Source organism: Lonchura striata, chromosome 4 (assembly GCF_046129695.1).
Source record: "Lonchura striata isolate bLonStr1 chromosome 4, bLonStr1.mat, whole genome shotgun sequence".
Classification (NCBI taxonomy): domain Eukaryota; kingdom Metazoa; phylum Chordata; class Aves; order Passeriformes; family Estrildidae; genus Lonchura; species Lonchura striata.
This window is the reverse complement of record NC_134606.1, coordinates 39,603,099-39,615,172: the sequence shown is the minus strand read 5'-3', so window position 1 is coordinate 39,615,172 and position 12,074 is coordinate 39,603,099. Positions and strand designations below refer to the sequence as shown.

At 32.6% G+C, this 12,074-nt stretch overlaps 1 protein-coding gene across 4 annotated transcripts in view; it reads right to left on the bottom strand.

Moving 5' to 3' along the window:
• Positions 1-12,074, bottom strand: part of FSTL5 (follistatin like 5) — a 365,217-nt gene that overhangs the window by 227,086 nt on the left and 126,057 nt on the right. For all 4 annotated transcript variants that reach the window (XM_077782912.1, XM_077782913.1, XM_021536555.3 and 1 more), the window contains one exon: positions 1,357-1,390. In XM_077782912.1, the coding sequence (XP_077639038.1) occupies positions 1,357-1,390 (34 nt within the window). The remainder of the gene's footprint in view (positions 1-1,356; positions 1,391-12,074) is intronic.

The window sequence follows — 12,074 nt, the reverse complement described above, 5'->3', positions numbered from 1 at the left end:
TGTCAAACATCATATATAACTGACATAAATCATTAAAACCCACAAAGAATGGCTCATTTCAGAATCCTCCAGCATTCACAAATAATTTATTCCTGTAATCTAATCTGAGTTGTCACAGTCTTTTTATAATTTGTATTAATTCACAAAACAGGAAAGCATTTTGAACAATACATCATGGATACACTCACTACATCTAGAGAAGATTCACCTTTATATTGTATTACCAATGAAAAAAAAAAATTATAAATCACAAATGGGTTGAAAATAAAGGGAATTTTTGGTTCTATCATTTTTCTTATGCGCACTCTTCAAATGAAGGACCATAGGTCCTTCGGATGATGTAAATTATCACATCACCATAAACAATATAACTGTCCTGACACAACTCCAATCAACCATCAGCTTTAGCTTGCCTTTAGATGCTTGTGTTTATCCTCCATGTGAGAGAAAGCAAGAAAATTGAGATGAATGACTACTGTGATACATAAATAACTGAATTAAGAACAGCTAACTCAGGTGATATGATTACACATTTCTTCCTAATGTAATAAAAAATATATAAGTTGGTTTGCCACTTAATTTCCTCCTTTCTTTGCAACATTTAACTGGCACTCTTTCTCCTATCCTCCCTTTGTTTCCCTTTTAAAGTATCTCATAGCCTATCTCTATAAAAAACTAAAATATCAAGAGAACAAGCTTTGCCACCATTGGCAATTTTGCTTTTCATTTCTTGATTAGCAATTTTTATTGGAGAGGTTTGCATGTTCTGTCTCTTAACAGACTTTATTTTAGGAAAAATTAAGGTGTAAAATCCATATTTGAGTTTTAGAAGTCTTCATATTCTTGATAAAAGGTTGTTTCTCTAACCTGAATATTCTATTTCACATAGTGCTTAGCCACAGAGTAAGGTGCAGAGAAAATATAAATTGTATGCCAAAACCACCAACAACAGTTGTTTTGCAAGGCAACCTATTAAGGAGATGATTAATTTGTGCACAAATTGGAATCACACCCAGTTTCAGATTTACTGAATGGAAAGGAAGAAGATAAATTGATGGTAGTGATTTTTTATGGAAGGATAATAACCAGATATAGTCAAAGACACAAACTTGGTGAGAAACTGTGCAGCCCATCCCATCCAAAGTGAAGCAGTGTCGTTCATCTCAGGATTCCAAAAATAGTAGCTAATACATTGACTTTTTAAATTTCAACCCCTTTCCTAAATATATATTTGTCATTTCAAATACTAAAATACTTAGTAAACAATCCATCTGGATGTTTTATTTACCAAAAATAAATGTTAATATTTGTGATAATTATAAGAACATCCATATTTTGAAAATAATTGGTACTTACCTTTATTTCTTGAGATTTCATGATTCTTTTCCTGCTGCAATTAAGAGCAGAAAAATGTATTAATTGCAGAGTTAGTTATCACAAAAATCATAACATCATAGACAAACATGATCCAAGTGAGACTGTGTAGTTCCTCCTCCATCTTGCTCCAAAGTAAAATCAACTACACTTTGCTGGATGCCTTAAGAATCCTATGTAACTAATTTTTAAATCCCCTTAGCATTTTTCACTTTTTTTTTTTTCCTCCCACAAGGACTGGGATTAAGTGCTGGAATGCATTACCCAATGGGGCCATGCAGTCTCTGTCACTTGACCTCTGTCTTGGGAGATGCTCATAATTCAACTGTACAAGGTCCCTGTAAAACTGGGACTTGTACCATGGTGTAATTTTGAAGCATGACAATTTAATCAAGGTGGTAATCTATCCCCACAATTTCAAACTTTGATTTTACACAGTATTTGCTCAAAAAGATGTGCTTTATTTTGGGTATTGAAATTCTTGAAATATTTCCTGCTATAAAAATTTATGGCAGTAGAAATAGCATGAGGAAAGGCTAAATGCAAAACATTTTAAATTTTTTTCCATTACAATATAGCTTTTATTTTATGATTTTAACAAAAAAGGAAATTACATATTTTTTTTTCTTTTGCTGCAATTTTAATACATTTTAGCTTTTGATAATAAAGAGAGTGTACTGATTACTCTTCAGTACTAACTGCATTGTTTTATTTTACCTATACACACCAAGGATTTGTTAATACTGTGCTCATAACAGGCTCATTTAGTTTTAAAAGCATTTAGACTGTACATAGAAATCTACAGAATGACGTTAATACTTCTACACAAATACATATGTTCTTTAACAGTATATCTGTTAATATTTTCTAACTCACGAGGGCATGGAAATATTTAGTTACCATTAACTTAAGCATAAGGCCATCTTATCTTCAAGCAAGTAAAACATATTGTTCCAACATTTTTAATTTTGTGAAAAAATAGATAATATGGCTAGTGATGCAATATTTTTGTGGTTCCCTGTAACAAAATCAAACAAAATTTACAAATCTAAGTCAATGACTCTTTTCTTGTTTCTTTTCAAACAAATAAGCATGTCAAAACTTGTAGGTATCTGGAAAATATGTTTTCAAATTTCTTCACAACTACAACAGAAACACTAGCAAGATATTATAAATAAAAAAAAGCAAAAAAAAAGAAAAAATTCAGTATCAGTAAAATGTGATGTACTAGATACATTTTTAGTATGGTTTAGAGGATCTGTCTAGTACTTTCTTCTAGTCTTCTAAAGCAAAACTTGCTTGTAGTTTTTATTTTATATATGTTTAAAAGTCATGCAGTGAAACTTAGCCTTTAATAGGACAGTGTAAACTCAGAGGAATCTTGTTCATGATAAGAAGTCTGTGCGTATTAAAAAATCAACCAACCACCAAGATTTAGAGTCAAGATGTAGCCAAGTTGTGTTAGCATTTCAGCTAGTGCAATTTTATGGGCTTCACAGACACTGTTCAGTTCTACAAAACTCACTAGTCTTTTCTCCCTTCTTTAGTTTGAAATTAAAAGAATGAAGTTTTTTTGCCAACAAAGCTACAATAGAGTCTAAGGACTTAATCCAATTACTGATTACTAGATCAGAGTAGCCTTGCAGGAAAGCAACATTAAAAGTCAAATATTGATATCAAAGGAGAAGAGAAAGACTATTCTTTATAGGAAGAAGAGACTTCAACAAACTTGGCAAAGTTTAGAGTAGAAACAAAAGGATTTAGATAAAATTTTCAAATTAAAAAAACCCCAGAATTTTGCCAGTTTTTTTTTTTAATGAAATTTGTTAAGATTTCAAGTAAATAAGCCATTAACTGAAAATATCTTTTCAGACCTTTTTTTTAATATCTTTATCTTCTTTAATTTCAGCTGAAGATTTTGGAGCAAATTTTTATGGCTTAGTTTTCTCAAAATACTCAAATTATAAGTTTAAGCTGCCATTCAAACCAGAAAGAAAAGATTTATTTAGTAGAACATAGACCAGACTCGGTGTGATATTCCTTGGGCCAAGGTGCTTGGTAGCAGCAAAGAGCACCCACATAAAAAGAAAAGTCTCTATGCCTCAAGTTATTTCAGAATTTAGCAGTGATTAGACTAGGTGTAACATCTCTGAACTCAGAAAATAGTTTTCTGCCTAGAGAAATCTTGCTAGATAGTATTTTTTAGCAGAAAACACAAAGTTAAAAAATGCACATAAGTTTATATTCGGGATGAATTAAATATAGGTTCCTCCTTAATCCTGAAAGATAAATTATGTGAAATATCTTCTGTAGAAAATCAGTAAGAAGAAATGAATTATGCTAGTGACCCAATATTAAATGCACCTGTAACTTAGAAAAATTAACTTCAGATACTCAGGGAAATAGGAGATGCTCATCCTCATGGGAAACACACAAATAAATAAACAAATTTTTCAGGGTTATGGAATGTGAGAGAGGTAAATGAACTACTGAAACTTTCAGTATGGTCCATAATAACTCAATTGTTCACAATTACATTTATTTCCACCTGCATTTGTGCAGTGTGCTAGGATGTTAATACTTGTTGGCCTGAAAAAACCAAAAGTCTACCCACACACTATTAGAAAATATGCAAATGTGCAAGCATCACAGTATTAAGTAAAACATACTTTTGTATAAACACACATGTTGAGGACTTTATAAACCCACTATTACACATATTTCTGTTATTTCTCTCCTGTATTGCATTGTGATATATAAACAAAATATTTTTATCCAACATGTTAACAATCAAAAACTATATATAAATAAAATTTTAAATTAATTTTATACATATATACACACATGCACACACATTTTTTCATTAATGTAATCATCCTGGATCTTTATGTCTAGAATGATTACATGACCTACAATACTATATTTTAGTTCATTGTATATTGTACATGAAATACAATACTATTGATATGAGCCATCTGTAAACAGAACTAACCATTTTTCATTCTAGCATATTTTTTTCAGCTTCAATATAACAAAATACTTTTGAATTTAACACTCTCCAAACAAATTAATCAGGCAGGTTGAATGGCATTTTATGGCTTTGTGTTGCATTACAGTATAGCAGCCTGATGAAACGTATCAATGCAGAACATACTTGAACTGTAAAAAAAACCTTTCCTGCATGCCCAAAAGGTTGAATTTAAAGTAAACTTTTCATGAAGACAATGTCAAATTTTCTGTTATGTTTGTGAACTGAAAAAGATCACAGATGGTTGACCACAAAAATTACTGTTGTTACAAATCGTAATTTTATTTCCAAAATAAATCAAATGAGGCTCTGCAAAGAAACTTATTTAAATACACACAAATGTTTTTCCAAGGTATAAAAGCTCCTTTTCTAGTGCTATTTTTCTTTTTTGTCTCAATACTATGTTGATAGTAAACACTATCAACATCTCTTGAAACATTTTGATATCACTATTATTCAGAAATGTCACATTTGCTAAATAAAGGTGGCATAGTACCAATTCTTATTTAGAATAGCTTCACATTAGCAATAAGGGGTGTAGAGTAGGATGATCAAAGGGACCCTTAATTTACCAAGAAGGTACAAAGCTACTTATATGAAAGACCAGAGGTGATCTGTAAAGGTAGATGACAATCTAGAACTAACCAAATACACCAACCACTTAAGAAAAAGTGTAGCTCATTTCTTAGCCTCATTTAAACATATATCATGCAAATTTTGTTTGGTTTTTCCCTTTTTGAAAGAAAATTACTGGTTATAAACCTTGGATTTTGCACATAGAAGCATTCTGACTGCCACTTAATTCTATGTTTTTTAAAAGACAAACTACATAACTGTATTTCATACAGAACCCCATTTATGGCTCTGCTGAATAATCTGCTGAGGATCTGGGTATGTGTCTGCCAGAGTGGGCTACTGATAAAGAAGAAGAGCTTTATTTTGCCTTTGGAAAACTCAGACAAAACCTCCTTTGCTATGCTGGCTCTATTTAAAAAGTAGCTGCTGAATTAATCAAATTCCTAAAATAAACAAAGTCCTAATTAGTGTAAAGCATATGGTAGATTGTCCTTGACATGTGACAAACATTAATATAATTTAATAAACATACACCATTAATTACAGAAGCTGATGAAAAAGGAAGTGTAAAGTCACTTGCTTTTCCAGCATTCCATAATGAGAAGTTACCATTAGACATAGAATAAAATATAGCTAAATGCAGAAAATCAGCTTTGCGTTCATTATCTTTAAGGCTAATTCTGCAGTAGGGCTACTATATAGATAATAATAGTAGTAGTAGTAGTAATAATAATAATAATAATAATAGTAATAATAATAATAGTATCTTTTTTATTAAAGAAAATATTTCATTAAGAGAGGTACCAGAGCAGTTATTACTGTTAAAACATGTACAAGCTGTAGTAGCTGAATTAATGATACATTTACTTAAATTAATACAATTTTAATTACAAGAATTCTGAATTACAAATGTACATAAACCTTATATTCATGGGTGAAATAGCAGCATGGTCACAGCCTGGGAGTACAAGCACACATACTGCTCAAAGCAATCTGGTAAACTATTCTCAGACCCAATTTGATCAATGACATTAGGCTGAACATTTGTGTTTCAAAGAAGTTTTATAGAATCAGACTTCAGCAGGCTCTTAGCAACAGCAGTACAATTGCAATTTAAACTAAAAATGCATGCAAAGCAGAAGCAATGACATTTACATTTGTAAAGCTGTTTTGTTAAGCAGCAGTAAGCAAGGCCTTGCTTACTATGGTAAGGAAGAAAGAATGTGCAAAAAGTGAACCATTTTCCTCTTGCTCCTGTCAGAATGCTATTTACTGCAGAAAGCTTTTTAGTTTAATGTTTGCAGCAGGATTCTTGAACTGGTATTCTGCATTCACAGCCCAGTCTTGTTAGAGATTGCCACCATTATAGCAGCAAATTCTGAGAAATAATATGCCACAGGTTGTTCTTGTATTGATTAAGGCATCACATGAATATAAGATTGTGTGAAGGAAACAAGATGTGAAGCAAGGTTGCTAGGCAAAAATAAGGTAATATATAAAGCTGTTGAAGTGCTCAGAATTAATGGTGTTCCCAGGAATATTACTAAATATTACAGTGTTAAGAGTAAGCCTTACAGGCCTGCGGAGAAACCATGATGAAATCTTGAATTCATGAATCTGTATGAAAGCAGCCCAACAATATCTGGAGAGCCTCAATACAAGAGTGAAATGATTGTCATTAAAACCAAAACCAAACCAAGAAAAGCCCAGACATAGAGATGGGAAGGGTAAACTGTGAAATACGCTGATTTGGTTCTTGGTTTGCTGACTTAGGTCCCCAAGGAACAAAAAGTGCAATCATGGTAGACCCAGGAAGGTGAGTTTGAAGTAGTTGTTTCTCTCTACATGCAGATTATAGTCACTTAAAAGCAAAGAAGCAGAGAAGAAATAAAGGTATGACAAAGCTCAACATCATCTTGTCTATGTCTACACACTCTGAATGAAAACTATCTCTAGACCAGGCGTCAACAAAGTGTGTGATTTCTATGGATGGAAAGTGGACAGAAGAAGTTCTACACAAAATTTACACAGATTTTTCTATTCAGGCCTGTCTGATGTAAATGTAAACAACCTAGATGGTTTCAAGGGCATATATTATTCTTAAAGATAGCCTTTGCCCTTGAGGTGAAACAGTTCTGGGCTAAATTTACTGTCTAAATCCCAATGTTTCTTCAGTACCAACTGATTTGAAGCAGCTTTTTGCTAATGACACAGTAACACTGTTTATACCAAATGTATGCACTGTGCATTGCATTATACGAAATAGCATTTCTTTTTTAAAATAGGCAGAGTCAGTCAGATTAGTACATTTTCAAATAAACAATTCCTCTGGTAGGATTGTTCACAATACATATAGACACATTTCCAAAACAATGCTAGTGCAAAAAGACCTGCCTGTAGCAGCCTGCAGGTAGCTCCCAAGACAAATAAGCACCCTATAGGACCTATAAGCCCTAATTACTCTGCAAGCAGTTGAAAGGCAGCTGAGTAGTAGTTAAGCGTTTTAATTTCAAGGATTCTTATTTCACTAAATCATTAGGGTTTAGTAGTACTGTAATATTTTTCTTTTCTTGTTTCCAATGTAATACCTTGTCCATGAGGAATACGAATGATCCTACAGGCCTAATGAAACTGTAGTGAAAGGCCAAATATATATTCCTTCATTTTATTGAAGCAGAGAAAGGCCTGTTTTCCAAATCTTGTTATTTTTCCACAATGAAAAAAACATCTAATAAAATCTACATGATGACTTTAAGGATTAATTCTTCCATTGGCTGGTACCCATCTATCCATACACCTCATTATCATCAATTGTCCTAGAACTGGTCACAGTTCTGAGCTGAACTCAGGAAAACAAATCCCAGTAGAACATGCACAGAAGGTTACTCTGCATAGATTTCTTAGGCAGCTCACTCTTACAGAAATACAGTGTAACTATAGCTTCTTTAATATGATGACTTCATACTTTGTTCTTTGATGACAGACCAAATACATTTAAAATTTAGAAGCAGTTTCACAGCACATGATAAAAAAACATTATTGTACCAATTTTATTCTGCTGTGCAGTGTTGCTGTTTTTACAATGCTTTGAGCACATAGATGCCTAATTCATGGTTTAAGCAGCAGAATTGTATACTTTTGCATTAAAACATGTACTACTATGAACAAAACCACTTATATACTGAAAATTTTTCAAGCCGATTTATGTAGCTAAATCCAGGCTGCCACTCTCCTTAGCTAAGTTGGATGACCTACATAAATAAAGACTTTACAGAAGTAATTACTGCTATTTATGCATCTTTTGTATTAAACTATATGCTCAGACACTCAGTATAGTCTTACTTCCCCATGCATAGGCAGCATAAGATGTAGTTTCTTCAAGCCTACCAAAAAAGAACTGCAAAAACACAGGACAGTTGGTGAGGTGCTACAGAGGAATATACTTATCTGATATAGATCAGAATCATATTCAGTATATGTATATTTATTTTGCAGTTATCTGAGAACACTCTAGATTTGAATAGGCAAAGAAGGGGGAAAGAGATCTCCAAGAAGGAACACTTTAGCACAGTGAATTATCACTGGAAATTCTAGGATACAGTATTTAATGGGCATTCTATTACCTTCCCCTTTACACAAGTTCCTAAAGCTCCAGGTACCCTCACAACTACTGAACAGTAGTATATTTCCTGACAAAATAGTACTACTTAAAAAAAAAAAAAAAAAAAAAGAAAGAAAAAGCAAGCTACTACAGATGGATCCTAGCCACAGAATTCCCAATGACATTAATGGAAGCAATTTCCCTAAAAATCTCCATTCGTTTTTCTTTCTAAATTTCAGAGGTGGTTTTAAGTGTAATTTTCTAAAGCCACATAATGTATTTTGCTTTTTATTATTCAGTCTGTCTGAGGCTCATTCAGATTTTATTTTTCCTCTTGGCAAGTTTTTGTACAGATAGGAGAAAATCTACAGGAAGAATGACAATTAGGGAGTATAGACATGAGAGCATAAACATCAATTACCTTCTTACAATACAGGAATTCAAGTAATATTTAGTCTGCATTAAGACATAATTATTGGTAAAATTGTACTTTATCCACCAGTATTGATTAAAACCAGTATGCTGAGACATTTCTAGGTTACAAACAGGTTTTTTCTACCATTCATCTTATAAGGGCAGATAAGGTAGTGTAGCAAAGCAAAAGAGAAGTTTATTATTTGAATATTAATCAATTGTAACTGCCCTTTTGTAAAGTGTTTAACTCTATGTTTGAGAAATACATTCATTTAAACCAGAGTTTTGATGAAAGGTTATATCATATTACCTACTGTGTGACATTTAGGAAACTAGAAAGTAAAGTTAGGATCGTATTTTCTTCTACTGAATCTTAGAACACTGAGGATTAACTCAGTATTTGATTGGTGAATTTCAACTTATTTTTCAAAATGAATTATGAAGTGCAGCTATGCTATATACTCTGCAGATATACTAACAATTGGTTACAGCTTTTATACTGTGCAGTAGGCAAAGTACTGTAAAGCTTTTAGTCATTTTCTCTTGGCCTTCATGTTGGAAACAATTAGCTTAAAAAAGAGGTTGCAGAGAGTTGAAATAACAATCTAGTAAATAGCTGAAGTTCTGATCTAATTGATGATTTTATTTTTAATTACTGTTCCTTCATATATATAAAATACATCTATTTTTCTTCCCTGTCTTAGACTGATATAAGTAAACAAAAATAAAATAGACTTTGTTATGAATAATAAACTAATGTCCTGAAAATATTTCCTTGTACCAAATCAATGAGTTTGAATTTATTCCACCTAATGATGGAGTAGGTCCCAGGAAGCAGTCACTGGCAAAACAAGACAGATATATCCAAATGGTAAGCTCTGTTCTTTACTAGTTGCTAATAATAAACCACAAAAATAAATTTTTGAAAATATGAAGATATAGAAAATATTTGAAGATTCAGTAATTACTTTGAAAGGCATGCTTTACTCATGCCTCACTTAAGAGTAGAAATGAAGGAATAATGAGATAAATAGGTGAGCTTTGTATCAAAAGTCAGACTGACCAATGCAATGGTTTCTCAGACCTTTATAAAACTGCAGCTATCTGTTGCAGCCCTTTACAATTTTGGTGATCAGCTTATTCACTTATGAATACAGTAGTTACAATTAATTTCCAAATTGTAGCATCAAATTGTGTAATACTAAATAATGACATGTATACCAAAATGTTTAATACATTCTATTAGGATATTAATGCTTTATTTCTTGCACTGATGTATGACAATAATCCTCAAGTAATAGCAATAGAAAGTAGTGGCATTTTCCTGAAACATTAGTGAAATAAAAATTCCACTGATGCCTCAAGAGAGGGATAGGCCTTACTTCTCCCTAGAAAATAGACTTGAATTATAGGCTGCTTATTCCAGGTTATATAACCAGAGTTATAAGAAGTACATTAAACAAATTACTAATAATTTTTGTTTGGTTTGTTTTCATAGGAAGAAAGAAGAATAAGCTTGTTAGAGTTTTCTCACTTCAAATACTATTTTGTTAGAATGCATTGAGCAGGGAAATTCAATTCCATAAAATTGTTTGATAGAACTGACAATGAACATTAAACTATTAATATTATGCAATGTTATAGAAATATTTATTGCTATTAAACTCAGTTCACATAAATTACCATTCATACACTGCATTGTTTATACACTGTTCATTTATATAAATAGTCTAAATGCAGTTGAGCATAGTTAACAAAGTCCATTACATAAGAACTATAAAAAAAGCAAGCCAAGAAAGATGTGTCAAGTGAAACAACAAAATCTCCTACTCTTCTCTCACATTTCATAAGACCTCACCTCAAGTACTGTGTTCAGCTCTGGGACCCTCAGCCCATGTACACAGACCTGCTGGAGTGAGTTCAGGGGACGGTCACAAGGATACTTGGAGGTCTGGAGCAGCTCTCCTATGAAGACAGGCTGAGAGACCTGGGGCTCCTCAGCCCACAGAGGAGAAGGCAGGAGGGTTGCAACTCACTGATCTTTAAGATAAGTTCAAGGTAAAACCATTCTATGTTTCTGTAAGCAGTTTTAATGAAGTCAAATAGCAACACTTTTGTATTAGCAAATTTGGGAGACCTTTGTTTTGAATGTTTTGTTTTAGGCATTAAGCTTCCATGTTCTTAACACTATGGTTATTTAACTGTAGTTGCATCAATGCATAGCAATAAGAAAAAATATGTAAATTAGGCATCTTTTCATTAGGCTGTCGTTAAGCTCTCAATTTCCTTTGTGTCAGGCCTAAGCACAGATAGCAAAACCTTTAATGTTTTCAATGGGTATCGTACTCTTTAGCCTCATTTTGTGAAAGGAGACTGGGGCTTTTTGTTGTTGTTACTAATGCTGCTTTCTGGGTTTTCTTCATAATGGAAAAAAATCTGAAAGACATCACATTCCCTTAGCTCATGGTTGAAGGGATTTGAATATTCTGATGAAAGTAGTGTTCTTGTCTGGTATGATTTACCATGGAATCAGTTATCAAGAACAAATACAATGCCCTGAGCTGGACTATTTATATGATCCCACCAGCAATTATAAAAGAAAAAATATACATGAGAAAAAAAACAAGAGAAAAAATAACAACTACTGTGATCTAGCAGTCATTGCATTTTAAGGTAAGCATAGCCTACTTCAGTAAGTTCACATGGTAAGAGGACTTTCTTACTGCTATTTGTTTTCAGTTTCATAAACAATAGAGATAAGTCACACAGTTTTGCAGTTACAAAATTTTCAAAAGGACAGGCTGCTGAAGAGAGCAAAATCACATACCTAAACCCAATACACATAAACACAGATCAATGCTTCTTACCATGCCTCCTTGAAAAGATTTCAAATGACAAAATTTAAACCAATCAGGATACTAAATGCAAAGAAATTGCTTAGCTATTGTGATGGCAAATATTTGTACTGTAAGATTACAAAAGCCATGGTTCACAGGAACATATGGGTTGTTTAACCTGACATCTTCATAACATAAAATCAGAACAGTGGCTACTGTAAAAGAGAAAAAGAAAAAGGTATAG